The 17,968-nt window shown below is 35.6% G+C and overlaps 1 protein-coding gene across 3 annotated transcripts in view; it reads left to right on the top strand.

Moving 5' to 3' along the window:
* Positions 1-17,968, top strand: part of LOC139694963 (DENN domain-containing protein 1B-like) — a 38,521-nt gene that overhangs the window by 10,773 nt on the left and 9,780 nt on the right. The window contains exons 8-13 of one of the 3 annotated variants that reach the window (XM_071593511.1): positions 41-274; positions 3,952-4,128; positions 4,280-4,312; positions 7,353-7,669; positions 8,655-8,838; positions 14,126-14,443. In XM_071593511.1, the coding sequence (XP_071449612.1) occupies positions 41-274; positions 3,952-4,128; positions 4,280-4,312; positions 7,353-7,669; positions 8,655-8,838; positions 14,126-14,443 (1,263 nt within the window). The remainder of the gene's footprint in view (positions 1-40; positions 275-3,951; positions 4,129-4,279; positions 4,313-7,352; positions 7,670-8,654; positions 8,839-14,125; positions 14,444-17,968) is intronic. The other 2 variants (XM_071593512.1, XM_071593513.1) reach the window with 2 other exon arrangements.

Genomic DNA, 17,968 nt, shown 5'->3' with positions numbered 1-17,968 from the left:
TGAAATTTCTGATGTATCCATCTATGTGAATAACTTGCAGATCAGCAGCTTAAGGAGACAGTTACATGTAAGGAACAGGGCAGCTTTACTTGGGGATGGAATCAGTCGGGCATTTCTGCGCACACTGGTCCAGCTGATTGGAGGTTACCGGGATGCATTGCACTTTCACCAAGGGGAAAAAATCTCATTCAATGCAGAAGCTTTTGTGGAGTCGAGGCCAACTAACATGAAACCTTTTTTACGGAAAATGCTACAGCTCCAAATTTTTCAACAGGTAAGCTCATGGGACTTTTTTTTCAGCTGGCATTTGTACATTTTAATGCCTGAGAGATCATTCCATCATATGCAGTTAAATATACACCACAGCTTTGTCTTTGTGCACCTAATTTTTGTTCTTTGGAACCCATTGTTGGCATTAGTGACTCATAATTTGGAAACCCTTTCCAGGCCTATTGGGAACTTGAAGCAGTGAGCCACCAATGTCTAGGCTACACCTCCGCTCCTGCAACAGTAATCTGGCCATTCAGTTGGGAAATTTGATTAATTTAGGAAAGTTAGGAATTGCCTTTTTTTTCAAAAATACGAGAAAAATGTCGAATGCTTTGCAAACCTGGAATAAGATATGCAAATTAGGAATTTGTATCGAGGATGTTGTTCCTTCTTTGCTTTGCTCCAAAGAGTGATATTAATGAAAGTATTTTTTTTCATTTAATAGTTGATTAGCTTTCTGATAATATTATTTGCACAGGTTTTGCCTAAAGGACATTTGATCATTTGAAATATGTGCTCACTATCAATGGGGCATCACCCATTTGTATATTTATGAATAGGATGGTCAAACTGTCAGGAAAGCCCAGTTTCTCTTAAAATTTGGAAAAGGCCTGAAATAATACTAAACTTCTTGTCGGGTATGTTAGGTAACAGGGGTTACCAATGTATTCAACAGATTCAGGTGAGATGTAGTGGAAGTTTGTCATTAAGAAAAACAAATTGGCACTTTTCCACAGAATTATTGTAACGTACGACACGTTTCAGTTCATCGAACCATCTTCAGGTACAAGACAAGATTCAACCCGTGATACATCATATTTATACCCATTTGAGGACGAGGGGGAGGGGAAGAGTGAGGAGTAAGGTAGGCGGGGACAAAGAGATTCATTTCGGAAGAGAAAACACTCTGCTCCTTCTCATACAATGCAACACTCACGACCCAGGCCTTGACTTACAAAGTCATTATCTTTGCAATTCGAAACCTGGGTCCAGAATAACAATTTGTGTGTGGAAAAACAAAGCATCCTCCTTACTGATGTGAATCAATTCCACAAAGTGGCACCTTAAACTAGTCTATTGTGGTCATTATTTGAGAGGACGGTGGTAAATAATTTGTGTCCTGGCAGTAGGAAGGAAGGAAGAATAAATAAGGATGAAGCGGGAAGGAGACATCAAAGGCAGACAGAAGAGACAGGTTAAGGGATGAGGTATAAGTGATTATAAGGAGGACATTATCAGTGAAGGGTTGTTCGAGGCATACTGAGAGTGAAAGGTAGGAGGTGGTCGGATGGGAAAATACACCAAGGGTTGATAAATCAAACGAGAGATGGTACTTTTTTCCACACTTTATTTTACAAGTCGACCGGTTTCGTCGCATAGGCGACATCATCAGGTACATAGAATCAGTGAGTTCCAGAATATATAGTTATTTGAGGGGGGGGGAAGAGGAGGTTGAGGGGGGGGGGTGGTGGTAAAAGGGGGGGGCGGTGTGAGAGGGAGCGTGGTACTGGGCGTGGGTGACTCAAAGGGAGGGGTGGGGTGGATGTAGGCTAAGTGGAAGCTTGGTTAGGTATGCCTTTCACAGCGGGGGTTGGGGCGTCATGTATTGTGGTCAGAGAAATATCCAAAAGGGGGGAATTGCTCACAAATATATTCTCGTTGGCAATTTTTCCTTCCTTTTGATGCTTCCTAATCTCCAGCTCCTCCAGACAATCCATTCTTCTTCCCTTTTTCTCGAGGTGAAGTATCTCTGGGACAAAATCGCTCCTGTGGTCACTTTCCCATAGGTGTTTCACAGAGGGAGTTTCACTTTTGCTGTCGAAACGTGATTCTGAGGAGAGGAGAGTGGTTTACAAAAATATTGTTGTCTAAAATAACATTCATATTTAATTTTACAATTTCGAGTGGTTCTAAGATATCAGATGTGTCTTTGACATTATTCAACTTTGATACTCAGAAAAAAAGAGTTAGGATCTACCCAGATATAAATTATCCATGGTTGAAATTTTGTTTCTTATTAGAGTAAACTTCAATGAAATACCAGATTGAATGATGTATTGAATGGAGTAACGCGTGCAAGTTGCAACTTGCTCGGCTTTTCGCCAAGTGGTCTTCCTTTTTTTCTGTTTCCACAGCATGCAGGTGTTATCAGAATGGAGCTGTCTTCAAGAGAGCTCTTTCAGACAATGATTCCTTATGACTTAAAAAGTGGTTTAAGAGAATCTGAAAGCCGTGATCGTTTGCATAGGGCCTTTGGGGAATCTTCTCTTTTCCATGCAATAATTTTTTGGTGGTTTCCAGAATTTAGAAGAGATAGAACTTTGTTGTAAGATGCGGAGAGGAGTGGGCATCTGGTGATTGTAGTGACTGAGGAAAACAGTACCGCTGTGGAAAAACTGGTGCACGAAAACAATTGTATGACATTTTGAGGATATTGAAGCTTCACTACAGATTGCATCGTCAATAGTTTTCAAAATCCTGTATGAAAATCTTTGAGTCAGGAAAGTTTCATCTTGATGGGTGCCTCACACTTTGACAGGGGCACAAAAGCGCATCTGTTTTGAATGGTGCGAAAAAATGTTGAAAAAATTTTGCAGAGGCAACTTTAGGTGCAACTCTGACATAGTGGCTGATGACAAAATGTGGATTTATCAGTTTGATCCTGAAAATAAGAGGCAGTCGTGTATCAATTTTTCCCAACCAACATCCAACTACAAAAGTGTAGTGGCGTTTAGGCGTCGGAAAGAAATCCTCTCCAAAAGCAGTCATGTGGCAACTTTTCCCTGGAAGAACAAAGAACTGTTACTGCTCTGTGTAGACACAACAGTATGTCTACCAAAAGTTTTCAGAAAACTTCAAGAATGGCGGCCAAAGACAGATTTGTGGGGAATCGTCTTGCACCATGACAGTGCATCTGTGCACACAGCCAACCTTACCATGCAGTTCCTGGAGCCCACAGAGGTTAAAATAATAACTCTCCCACCTTACCATCCTGACCTTGCCCCATGTGATTATTTGCTGTTCCCTACTGTCAAAAATCGCATGCCTGGAAGGAGATTCTCCACCCCTGAAGAAGCCGTTGAAGCCTACAGAAGTGAACTTTCAGCACTCAAGGAAAATGAGTGGAAAAACTGTTTTGAGAAGTGGTTTATGAGAATGCAAAAATTTATTGAAACTTACGGAGAATATTTTGAGAAAATATTAGAATCAAAATTATTTCAATTTTCTTAGTTTTTGTGTATTTCAAAACTTTCGTAGCAACCCATGACCCAATGAATAGCTGGAGCATAGGTATGGTAAGGTGCATATATAGTAAAAATGTAGGAACTCCTAGATTTAGTGGAAATATAAACTGAAGGATAAATTCAGCTCACACATAAAGGGAAATAGAATTTGATGCCAGTAATTTTTATTTTTACCCTTCATAATACAAGTAAGACATTTATTTAAAATAATACATATTTTGGTTGTGTCATGGTGTTTGCCTGGCAACCTCAGGGAACTCCCTGTGTGTGCCTTATCCATGTAAGGTTTCTGTGGAATGTTTATTAATACAAACATTGTATGACTGGTATGAACAATTTTAGGGATCATCATAAGTAGTTACCTCTTTTTAAAGTCCTTGCATTTTGGGATTTTTTATTTTATAACTCATATCCATGTAATTTTTTCCACTTGCAGTTTATTGAAGAGAGGCTGGATATGCTGAATGCTGGTTTAGGATTTTCTGATGAATTTGAACTGGAGGCTTGCAATTACTCTGATAAATCAAGTTCTAAGCTAAAACAACAGTACAAAGAATGGACATATACAATGAAAAGAGAGGGAAGTGCATTTTTCAAAAGTGTGAAAAGTAAGGTAATGTATATTTTAAGCTTTTTTGCATAGCACGTTGATGAATTTTTATAGGGTGTACTTCTGTGATGCTTTCATTTTATTTTAATTTTACTTTCTATTTAATCTGAAGCATTTCTTAATTTTTAATTGCACATTATTTTTATGTTGCTAGGCGAACCCTGCCATGAAGTCTGCAGTCAAGACTGTAAGTAAGACTATGTATATGTTTAGCTTTAAAACGAGTCCTTATTTAATCCATGATTTGGAGATTTTGAACTCCCATTTCCTTTTCTTCTGGCGTAGCTGTCTAAGATTAGGGAAATAGGCCACAACACTTGGGTCACCAATTGCCATTATATTCGCAGGGTTGTAATCGCAAGGACTGTCTAAAATTGGAATAGAGAGAAATTACACTTCTTGTAATTGTTGCTTCTTCTTCCTTTTTCCTCAATAATCTATATTATTCTTTAGCAGTCCTTACATTAAGTGTGAATTATCACAAATATGACCTACCTTATATATATATTCAAGGTTAGTAATAAGGCCTATTTAATTTCAAGCAGGACTGCCTTGTAATCATTGTACCTTTTGTAAAAGCAATTCTATATTTAACTGCAAATATGACGTGAAGATCCTTTGCCAAAACTCCTTTCCATCTGAAGGATTGCCAATTTTTTAATTAATAATTGATTAAGAAAAATAAAAATTGACATTTGTCCAATTGCATTACACAAGGTTTGCTTTCTCATCTTGTCAATGTTCATTATAGTACTAGAGAATATGATCGGTAAATATGAAGACATCTTGATCTAGGAGGTATGACATCCCCTTTTGTGTTAAGTGCATACTAAAATCTTTTAAGACATTATTATCTTTCTTTGTATCTTAAGGTCATAAAATCAGTATTTTTTACTTATATATTTGGAAGGCACACTTGTTGTTTACATTTGGCTACCTTTGGTGTCCTAATATTCATATTATATATCCTATATCTTCTAATTATTCATGTGCTCCCTTGATACTAATGTCTCTTGATAACTATGTATGATATAATAGAGCCCCAAAATGTAAACAAGTTTATGAAATACGATATAATCATATTTAAATAAACACATAACAGAATATCCCAAAAATGATTTTTATAGTAATTTAAAAAAAAAGTGATGTAGGCATGTACATAGCTATTGTAAAAACTGTATATGTGTGTTACTCTTTCCTTTACTTAGGCATTCATGGTTGCCGAAAATTGGTTGGTTGTTTAATTTTGATAAGCATTATGTACTACATTGCGCACATGGAGATGTCATTACTACGAGTAAGGTCTGACCCAAAATAAGTAGAATAAATCTGGGAAAAAAATTTATAGCATATCAAAGTACAAATTACTAAATTCTTCAAAACAGCCACCTTGTACATTGACTCACCGATGCCAGTGCCTCTGCCTGTTGTGCTTCCTGGAAGGTGTCGATGGGTACCTCATTCAGGAACCTCATCATGGCCTCTTTGATCTTATCCAGTGTTCCAAAATGTTTGTTTTTCAAGCTCCTTTTTATTCCTTGGAGCAAAAAGAAGTCTGTTAATGCCACATCAGGACTATAGGGTGGCTAGGGCAGCAATGCCACCTTGTGCTTGGCCAGGTACTCTGCCACGAGGAAGGCAGTGTGGGACTGCACATTGTCATGGTGCAACCTCATTTTGGCAAAGATATCTCATTCCTGATGCATTGCAGACTTTTCCATGGCCTTTTGAGGACTTACATATAAAACTCACTGTTCACTGTTTTAACCTGAGACACATGCACCTGCATGGATAATGCCTTCTGTGTCGGAAAAGACAATGACCATGGTCACCTGAGACTAACTCATCCTTGCTTTTTTTTAGGCACTAGGAAGCCTTTATGTGACCTTTTGTCTTTTCGACCTGGGGTCATGCTAAAAGACCCATGTCTCATCACCATTAATAGTTGAATCTAAAAAATTCAGGTCACTTTCAAAATGGTTCAAGGGATCATGCAAGATTGTCACATGAGCAACCTTCTGATCTTTGGACAGCAACTGTGGGACCATCTTAACACACTTTTCTCATGGCAAAATCATCTGTTAGGATGCGATTGCACTACAAACTTTCAGAATATTGCACTCTCATACTAACATTCTGACACTCTGGCATCGATTGCATTTGAGCATGTCTTTCACTTTTTGCAAATTTTTGTCGTACTCTGTTGTTGATGGATGTCCAAGGCATTCCTCATTGTCAACCTCCTCTCTGCTATCCTTGAACATCTTGAGTCATGGTCATGGTCTCTGGACCTGATTTTCTGAGTTTAACACAAAATTTATACCTTATCATCACCTAATGGAGCATGGCATTGTGAATTTGTGGTTGTGACCCTGAAACAGGGGTTCAGTCTAGTTGTGATCTGTACACTGAAATAGCCCGCAGACCCATTAATGAGAGTCACATTTCTTTCTCTAGACCTCATACCACATATCGCCCCACTTTAGCCGTGTGCATCGGTGGGAAAAAATCATTCTACTTATTTCAGGGTCAGTCCCTGTATTACACACACAGTACACTAGGTACTTGAATTCAGCAAGGCACTAAACAAAGTTCAAATTAAATGAAGTAGCTTGGAGATCCCTAGTATGAAAATAATTATTTCTGAATAACTTATACATCCTGTGTATGATGTTTATCTATTCATGACTTTAAGTGGTTTATTTAAACTAATCAATTTATATACCACTTCTATGGTGAGTAATCCTTGGTTTTGTATATGTTCATGGAACTTTCTTGAGAAAAATTGAGAATTAATCATCTGTGAGAGTTGTTTCACCTTTGTACTTATCATATAAATAGACAATCCCTATTAACTCAAGAGATATTCCTTTCTTCTAAACAGTGTTGATCCAAAATGATTGAATATTTGATAGGTCACAAAATACATTTACAGGTATGCAATTGATACATGAAAAGCTAATAAGTGATTCGTGGAGAGTTTTCCATTCTTTTCACTTCTGCTGAAGTGGCTTTTTTATGGTGTTAGAATCTGGAGCACATGATTTCATTTGAATTTTTTTAGCTGTTGAGCCAGCTCAGCATGATCTAATTTTTTTAGTAAAGTATTGATACCTTATGTATATTTCTATGCTTTCTTAAATAATTGCACTAACAGGTGACATGCCATGCCAAATGAAGATTTCAAGTATCCATTTCAAGTGTTCTTTATGTATATTTTTCACTAGGTCAAGGAGCGTGGGAAAGAAGTTAAGGAACGGAGTCGTAGTGCGTACAAGGGTATTCGTTCAAGGTTTCGAGACATACAGACTGTCAGAGTTGAAGGGGGCATGGGGGACCTGGACAGTGGAAGATTTGAGAGTGAAGTGGCCATGGGTAGTCAGAGAGAAACAGTGGGACCTCCAAAGCCAAGTTCAGCTCCATCTTCTCCAACAAGGGCTCCCAGGCGACCTCGCACCATAGCAACATCCTCTAAACATAATATCACGGCCTCAGCATCATACCGAAGAGAGAGTGATTTAATGAAGAAGAATTCAGATTTGGGGTAATGTATTTGTTGGATTACTTATTTTATGCCATCGGTTTTGATTTAATCATGTTTTCACAACCGGATATTTTTTTATTATTAGTAATCTTTTAGATAAGGAAGCTTGTTGGGTGGACATTAGCTGCCAAACAGTAGAGCAACAAGTCCCTTTTCTCTCCTTACAAAAGATAACTCAACATTCTACTCCACAACGAGCCCCTTTTCAACTTCATGTACTTCCTTCCTCCCTTAATTCCATCAAACATCCCTATCCTATTCCAGCCCCTTCCTCACATGCCTAACATTGTCCCCTCTACCACAGTCTTCAACAACCCACTGCCAATGAATATGCTCTGCATCCATCTCTCCTGTTTCAATGGGAAAAATATTGATTAGCCCTGTATCAACTGCTATAGTCAGTTTAATGAAAGAAACCCTGTGCAGGATTATCAGATGAGATGATAGCCCCTATATTTATTTTCTCTCTCAGTTGGCAGGATTTCAGAAGGTGATTGTTTCAATTTTTCCTGGTGTGATAGTTCATGTGTGTGTGTGTGTTTAAGATGCTCAACTATTCCTTTGACCATGTTTTTACATTTAATAACTTCATAATGGTAATGTGTGGTGATATTTATGAAAACATCAACGTATGTGGTCTGTAAAATCAATTATTTAATGAAATTGATTTTATATTTTAACAAAGGTTTTCTGTTTTAAATATTGTTGTTCATTGTTAATAGTAATAAATGGTATTTTTTCTTTAGGACTCAAAATATATGTTTTTTAACTGGTCAGGGTGAAACAATAGATTAAGGGATGGGTGTTAGATTTATAAGAATTTCAAGTCATGCTGCCTATGACGTTAACTTTGCTATGACAATGAATTTAGTGTGGACGCTGAGAGTGAAACATATCTGTTTTCAGCAAAATGTATTTTCATCTGTCTGAATTAAATGTTATTCTATTATTTATTTGTTAATGTAAGAATGCCTCTCTTTTGTAGGCCAATGCACTACAGCCCATCTTCAGATCCTGGTTCTCCTAAGGCTGCTTCCAATGTAGATTACCCATCCCTGCAAGTGTCACCATTGGACATGGACTTAATGGGAGATTTGCAGGATGTTATCTTTAGAAAATGCTCAATTTTTGGTGATGATGTTGCCCCTTCTCCTCCCGTCAATCGCATGGTAAGTTTAGCATAGTGGTCAAAGAATAAATTTATATTTGAAGCTAGGCTTATGGGTTTATTCCACCTCATCTAAAAGTTAAGGTTAGTGGGTGTATTTTCATACTCAATAATTTATTCTCAAGATTTATTTCCAAAGCAAATGCCTTTCAATTTTATTTCATAGAAATGTAGGAATTTTTGATGTTTTATTAGCATTTCATTTACTAGATAGACCGAAGAATTATTTTCTTTTAGGTCATAGTCTTTGATAGCTTGATATATTCATAGATTAAATTATTGTCTTTTTTAATAAAGCATGATTGCTTGGAATATGAAATAGTATGGATCCCTGGAATGAAATCTCTCTTACTTTTGAGTAAGTAAAAATTCTATACATCTTGAACTCAGTTCATTTCTAAATAATGATATTCGTGGCTACTGCTGTGTCTCATTTAAGTAATTAGTAAACTTAAAAATGCAATATAAGTGGCCAGCGTTGCTCTTAATCAGGAAAACCGAAGCAAGCCGCTGCATATGGTTATTTGGCTAACATTTGAGCAATTTTAATGCAGTTACTTTGTAATATTTAAATAAGCTCATTATGAAAAAGAGAAGAGTTATAGTACTGATATTTCAAAGAAACTGAGGGTCATTAGAACCATTGGCCAATTTTTAGCCATTACATAATTTTAAAAAAATCAGATTTCTTTTACCTCCACTGGTGAAGATGCATGTTTTGATATTGGTGGCTTTCAAGAACTGCTGTGAATTCATTCAGGAAGTTTTTCTTCAAAATTTTGCATCCATTTAAATCAAAGTTGTCAGGAACAAGGCACCATATGTTCAGCCTAATAGAAGTTAGCTGCATCATGTATTCAAGAGTGTAGGTGATCAATGACCCTGATTTGTTAACTTTGAAAGTGAAGCTAGGGTAAGGTTCATACAAGATTCAAGTCAATTCAAGGGACAACATATATTTTCATGATGTTGGAAAATTAGATTTACTTTTGTTTTTGTAATCAAGACAACAAAATTTATTCTAGTATTAGTAAATTAGGTGTAGGGAAAAATTAAAAGTTATTTAAATCCAATCATTCATTGGCTTGATCTATTGAAAAATGTCATGTTGTTAAATATTTTTGCATGTTTTATTGGTTTTTCTATGTCATTCTGTCTTAGCAAAGAAAAAAGGAAGAAAGATAAAAAAATTTTTTCCATAAGAGTGCTGTATGTGGGTCATTTAAATAAGTCCCTTTAAAAAAATAGAAAAAATATTATACTTCCAAGAAAATAGTTTTATTTTATGACATAAAATCTTATAACTTGATACACATTTCCCAGTGTTTCTCTTAACTTTTTTAAGCCATTCATGAAGTATGATTTCAGAAGGTCCTAAAAAGAGGCATCTGTGTTGGTGATGGCCTCCTCTTTTGATTGGAATCATTTTCTGCCCTACCACTTTTTTAAGTTTGGAAAATTTAAAAAAAATCACTAGGGGTCAAATATGGTGAATACAGTGGATGCTATAATAATTCAAATTTTTATTTCATAATTTTCACCTTCGAAACTGCACAGGTATGAACCCTTGCATTGTCTAAATTGGAGAGAATTTTTTTCATTGCCAAATGAGAACATAATTCTTTATATTTTTGCTCAATTGGTGCAGTAATGCATAATAAAATCCATTCAACACTTGTTCTTATCCCATGGTCATCACCTTGTTGGCCCATTTCAACTTCCTCGGGAACATTCGGTCCCCATCTGTGCCTATAGAAGTCCACTATTTTGACTGTTCCTTTGTCACTAAAGTGTATTAGGGTACTTGCCCATGTTTTGGCTACCGTTACATAGGTATCAATGCAGAAATTTTTCAGTATTGTGACAGAAAAGCACCAAATCAGCCTCAGAATCGACCAGACGATTGTGTTTATTCTCCACTGAGAACAAAAGGCACCTATCTTGGTGAGATTTTTTGCAGGTATAAATTTTTTGTGGAAAATCAAATACACTGAACCTTGTCATATGTTTGTAGTCTCAACTATTTCCTGAACTTTGATTCGTCGATTACATGACACCATATCGTGGACTCAGTCATTCATTTCACAGGAATTCACTTCTACTGGATGTAACAAATGATGTTCATCATTTTATCAAGTATGAAAATTAAACCGCCGGATAGCTGAAACTTTAACAGCAATCTGGTGAGCGATAAGAATGCTAAAAGCACATGTAATCCTATACTACGAGTGTCATCTCTAGGATTTTCTGTGAAATTGTTGAATAACCCACATATTTTGAAATGAAAACATCATAATGAGACAGGAATAAATATCTTCTATAAATGACAAGTTACATCAGTAAATTTGAAGACCATTGGATATGGGAGAGTATAAGTTATACTATAGTTATAAAAAAAAATTGTAGCCTGTGAGAGATAGGTGAAAAGGTGATATCCCTTGCAGAATTTTATTTGAAGAGTGGGTGTATTATCAACTCATAGTTGGTCGCTATTTTAAAAACTTTGATTTTCACATTTCATTACTCATTTTTTTAATTAAAAACTTCACTGCATAAGTTGTTACTTAAATTAGGTATCAAAAAATTGCTACTGCCTTTACTGGAGCATTCTAACTAATGATAACTGTCTCTTGATCCCTTGACCCCCTGCGAAGAGAACTGGTAAATCAATGCACATATGTACATGGATTAATTTTTGGCTCATATATCTTTTGTAAGGTCTCATTATTGCAATCATTTATTGGCACTCTATTACATCATATTTTTGTTGATTTTTTGAATATTTTTATATTTTGTGTATGTGGCATTTGTTTAAGAAAGTATTCTAAAGTATTATGGTCCTTACGATGAATTAGATCCAAATAAGAAAATTTCAATCATTGATGTAACGTAGGCATGAGTAAAATATATCTTGCTATCAATAAAATACATAAATTATGCCTTATTTAATCATAAATCACATCACATCCATTTATAAAAATTTTGAATTTGAATTGCCTTTGAGATAAAAATTCAAAGAAGTATGTAGTTTATCTGTATAATTAGTTACAAAACTTATAGGGGTCAGTTACTGATCCCATTATTGGTAATAATGAGCTGTCAATAGCTGGTATACCACTGTTAATTATATATGAATGAGCCCAATGACATACTACATCAACAGTGAAGAAGTGCAGATAATTACTTGAAAATTCACATGATTCTGAGAAATTATTTTTATTAAGTATTGTTTGATAATGGTTAAACTAAATAATCGATTTAAAAAATTAGATCTTTTGTCTTTATCTAGAAGCTTAAAAATTTATTTTAATTTTACATTTAATATGCATACACTAATATGATCTCATGTTTCATTCCTTTCCTTCAGTTGTTGTCATTAGCTGCATACCTGAATATTTTATTTGTTGTTATTTACTAGTACAGTATTTGTGTAGAAATAGATGTGAACACAGTTGTAGTTGCCAGTGATAGTAACATCCTGACTGTCATAGAGCATTTAATGTCTGTAGTAAATGTAACTGTTGAATCCTTAAATGTTTTCTGTAATGTTCTTTTTACAATTCAGTCACATTTTTGTTGCTTGATTTATGCTTCACTGTTTTGTTAATGTCTGTGCACAATGCAACCTGAATGATATGTTCTTAATGCTTATAACATAACATCAAAGTCAAAAGTTTTCGCTCAAATTTGTTATCTTCTAACAATTTCAGGATAATTTTCCTGTTGTACTTTTTGTGTTTAATTGTGCATGTACAGGCTTGAATTTATGGAAAAATGGTCAGTTATTTGTAGAGGTGTTATGAAGCCGTTATTTTCCTCACTGCAACCTATTCATCCTTACTTCAGTTATTCCTTGTTAACTGGGCCATATACATTTATATATAATCCTCCAAATTTCTTGGGAAATGAGGGATTAAGGAATGGGAATGTAAAGAAGATCCCTGAGATTTAAAATAAAAGCTCTTATAGGGTAGTAAATTCAATGCAGGGAAAACTAGGAGAGATTTTCCAGTAATAACAAATAGAAGGCAGAACAAGACTTTTGGAAAGTTAACTTCTCACACGAGGAATATCTGAGAAGCTGCTTCAAAGTGGCCATTAAAATACTCTTAAATATGTTGATAGATATTTAGTGTATTTTAACTGATAGATTAACTGACAGATAGTTACTTGTGATTGCACGAGAATGTTCCCTTGCCCACTTTGTCATAAACTCAAAGCTGAGGTCAAGCCCCCTAACATTTATGATTCATGGACTTTGTTGCTAGGACTTTATTTTATTTAAATTATGCATTCTTGCTATTTCAAAGCCTTATGTTATTAACAACCCAGATGCTCGGGTTTGGAGTCAACACCAATGGAGTGACATAAATGTACTAAGAAAATACTCCTTACAATCGTCAGGATGTTTTGATAAAGAAAATATTCTCCTTTTTTATAGTACTTGACATTTGTTTTGTTTAATGTGTTAATAGAATAATTTTTTGTTTAATGGGAGCAATACAGTGTGTGTATGCATTAGCAGAGGGGCGACATCCCCATGAGCCCAATGCACATAAGTTTCACAGCAGCACCACATGTAAGATGGAATTAAAAGAGCCACATTGTTTACAAAAGAGCCATTTATGATTAATTTGAGAATTTTTTAAGGAAATACTTTGAACGAACATTTGCCTTGATAATCAGTGAAATTCAGTGAAAATTGCCTTGAAAATCAGGAGTGTACAGTATTTATGAGAAATGAATCAGAAAGTTAAATTGCCAGCCGATTGTTCCACGGACTAAAAATAACTTGATTTAGCTGCCTTTACTCTTATCTATTCTTAAAAGTGGAAATACAGGAGCATAGTACTAATTAAAAATAGGTCCTAGAATAAGTCCATAAAACTGCATTTACCAGGAAGTACTTGTAAATACTTAGGTGTACTAATGGAAAATTCTTATGGAATACCCAGTTAATTATATGCTGTAAGGGACTAATTTTCTCCTTCCCTAGGTTCTACTTTCACTGTAAACTGTTTAAACAAATATCTATTACTGCATAAACCTGCATTTGATGTAAACAAAATTCCTTCAGCAGCATTACTAGAATGTTATTTTATTTAATAGTATATGTGTACCCTGTACTTATATTAACAAGATTGGCTCATTTTTTTTATCTCCCCACCATTTGCAATGACCATTGTGTACCATTCATCCAAGCCTGTGGATTGTTTGTATGATCTGCTCTTCGCTTTCCTACATGCACTTTGCTTTTAGGAGTCCTCAGTGGCTATTTTGTCTTGCAGCTTAAGCCTGTATGCAGCCTTGAGGGCAGAATATGTGACAGCTGGTGGTCTAATGCCACTATGACGACTCCTAGTCTATCACCCCCTTCACCATCTCCCATTGTACTCTCCCCAACCCCAATCCCTGCCAAATACATTCCAGTTTATTCTTCTCCCTCCAAAAACCCATTCATGTCTAGCCCGTGGAATGGTGGAGGTGGTAGTGGTACGTTGTCACTAGGTTCAGCTCACCCTGTGGGCTTTGGGAGGTTACCGCCACCAATTGTTTCAAGGAGGTATATCCTGTCGGGTGCTAGAAATGGGAAGGAAAGCATAAAGGTAAAACTATGAAAGTTATTCTATAATTCAGTGGGTAAAGGTGTCTCACTTCTGCAGTGTTAAAGTCTTAGTTGAAAGCCAATTTTTTTGTTTAAAAACCCTCGGTGGCACTGTGAAATTGTGTCTCGTGGGTAAACTTTAAGATTTTTAGCCTGAGCTTTACTACCGACTCTGTTTCCTTCACTGAAAGTTTCCCAGGATTGCTATAATTTTGGCTTGCCCTATGAACATGGTAAATTTGAAGAGAGCCATTGATTCTTGATATGTCACTGTTTTGGAAGAGAAATTCTCAATATATGATGTTGTTAAACATGTTGGTAGCACAAATGAAACTAAAACACATGTAGATATGCATGGCACAGGATACCGTTACAGTATGACTGCATTGTAGTGTTAGAAGTATTAGTATTTACTCCAGTACTTAGGTAGTAAAAAGAGAAAATAATAACGTGTAATTAAAATTAGTCATCAATATTTTGGAAACTTTCAAAGCCTGGTAAAAATATTGAGGCTTTGGCCTCAAAAAGTCAAAGTATCTTAATTAAGAGCTGTTGAAACCCTTTATTTTAGTTTTCTACTCCTCACTCCAATACAAATTGTTATGAAGGTTTAACTAATGAATTGTCATCGCCTTGGTAATATGAACCCTTAGAAAAATGTGTATCTTTGAAGAGGGGGAGATTGCACATGTCCTGAAATTGTGACTGTGGAAGAAAACATCTACTGTGTACTAAAGAATATTATTTTGTAGTTTTCATGGCTTGAATAAAGTCCAAAGGAGGACGTAGTTAGAATTTTTCAAGTGCCATTTGTTGCAGTAATGAATTAAACATTTAATTGTTCCTGGCTCAACCTTGTGGAAATTTATTTTAATTAAATGAAGAATACAATGTATCTTTCCACTGTCCTTTATTTGCGTACTACCGGTTTCAACGCTCAAGCATCATCATCAGGTACCCAGTCGTACCTGATGATGATGCTTGAGCATTGAAACCGGTTGTACGCAAATAAAGGACAGGGGAAAGATACATTGTATTCTTCATCTAATGAATTAAACATTTCCTTACAAATCAAAGAGTATCCATTTAACCATACAAAAGAGTCGTGATTTTTATGTGGCACATTATTTTATGCAAGTATCAAGTGGCCCTGATCATTGTATGGTTTGTTCTTTATAATCTGAGATTTATAATCTTTAAAATCTGAGATCTTTAGAATTTGAGATTGGCTCTATGTGCCATGCAGTGGAACCTCATAAAACGAGCAATCCCCTTCTGCAATCTTTCTCATGAAGCAAAACACTCATTTAGTGAAACAACTTTTTACTTATAAGTTAATGTAAAATATGATAATGCACTCCATACCGAAGAAAATAAATTATGGTAAAGATTTATTCAAAGGAAATAATGTATACATTGTAAAGGATCGTGGATCATGTTCACCTTCTATGGCGAAATTAAGCAGCCAGAAATGTTAACTCAATTTGTAAAAGAAAAAAGAATCAAAAAAATAATTATTTATAATATGTACGTAATTCCTTTTTACTAGAAAGCTGTATAAGGATCCTTGTTTTTGCCGGTGCTTCAAAATTTGGTAAAAATGCAACTCAAATTTGTTAAATAAATGTATGATGAGCATCATCACTGCCTTATTAAGGTGATTCCGTGTATGCATGCATAATGCAAAAGTTTCCCGTGATCTCCACATCCCATTTTCCATGCTGTTTCGACCTTAACTTCTTCAAGGCTCATGGGCTTTCTGAATGGTAAACAAGCAGGTATTTGATTTTCAAATCACTGCTTGCATTTGTGCAAAATAGGGGCATGAGACAGCCTTTCATAGCCTTGTGGTCAGGCAATGCATTCTCTACTAATGTTATATGCACAAGAATAGGTTCACTCCAGCTTTGTCTTTTCAAAGAGAACCATCTCGTCACAATGAAAAACATTAGTGGTAGGTAACCCTCAGAATCTGAGCTTTTTAGAGTCATCGTTTATGTTCTTTGCTGCCTTTGACTCAAGAGCTTGCTGCTTCACCATGCCTCATAATGCTGTGGATGGCAGCTCTTCTCATTAGCTTCTTGAACCACACTTGGCTCCCCTTATTTGTTTGGCTGTTGATGTTCCTGACATCTTATTAATAAGGTCTGCGAAAATCACTTTCCCCTTCTCACAAATTATATTTTCATTATTGGTGTCACATTACAACTGCTTTTCGTGGAACATCCACATGAGAAGCAACCTTTCAACATTGTTGAGAATAAGTAACCAGTGCATAGATACTCTTATCACTCTATTTGAAGCATCTGCCTCCTTAGTCTTGTCCGTGCCCTTGAAGAAAAGACCAATCGTTGAAGTTGACCAATTGCTGATGTGCATACTAGATCAGCCACAATCGCACCTTGTCCTTATTTTCAATGATTTTATTTTTCATTTCTATGGTTGTTTTTATTCTCTTATGGCTTTCTTCTTATGGAAATGTTTGAATACAAGTTTGGAAAAAATTTTTATCACTGGCGATGCTAAGGGGGTAGCAGAATAAGTGCTGGGGACAAACTGCAGTTGCAGGTGCACAATGAATCTGGGACTTCCCCTCTCTTCGTCACTCCCTATGCAAAAAGTCACTCGTTAAGCAAACCATTTTTGGGACCAATGTTTTTGCTCATTATTCCAATTATTCACTGTGTGAGGTGCTCGTTAAGTGAGGTTCCTCTGTATTGATTTTACTTGATGTAGTGTGTATGCACCCTGTAAAAAGAATCTAATCATAATTGTGGAAGTAAGCATTTAATTGATTTCTTCAGAAAGCATTAAAATTCATGTTAATCTTTAATTACCTATTTTTAGCTTCATAATATCCACATTATTATGCCATTCATTTTTATGAATTCTATAGTGCATTTTTTATTGCTTTTTGTAAATACCCTTATCATTTCTTAGAGTTTCTGCCAAAAAATTCAGCATAAATTATGCTATTGATCCTATTGCGATTGATCTGATTGATTCTATGCAAACATCCTTTTTGATAGAGGTTGACTTAGGCATGGAGTGTCAAGTTGTTTTGTTAGGTGAAGCGTAGAAATGGCAGGTTTCACTGCTGTTGTCCATCGAAAACCTACCTTAAATGGTAAACTATCAAGTATTCTCTGCTGGAGTATGTTTTGTAAGCTTCCCCTCAATCCACCACCAGTATCCTCTAGTTATACCAGTGGATTACTTGTTTTATTCAAAATATTTGTATTCCTAAATGCAAAAATAATGTTAACATTGTGTTTTGGAATTATTTGTGCTACCTTGTAGCCCCGTTAGCTCAAATAATAAAGAGTTAACTGAATTCATGTCCCCAGGTTTGCAGAGAGTAAAGAATAAAAGTGAACTAGATTAAAAAATATGTGATTAGTAGATAGTAAAGCCTTGGCTGATAAAATAAAAGAAGTATCAATGGTAAACTTTCTTGGTTGGTCCTGTTCTTTGTTTATCTTTTGTGTGGTGTTTTCTACATGCTCAAGAGTTTTAATGTCATGTT

This window comes from Hetaerina americana, unplaced genomic scaffold (assembly GCF_022747635.1).
Source record: "Hetaerina americana unplaced genomic scaffold, ioHetAmer1.1.p SCAF_6, whole genome shotgun sequence".
NCBI classification, from domain to species: Eukaryota; Metazoa; Arthropoda; class Insecta; order Odonata; family Calopterygidae; genus Hetaerina; species Hetaerina americana.
Note: the sequence above shows the minus strand (reverse complement) of the source record. Positions and strands in the feature narration are given on the sequence as shown.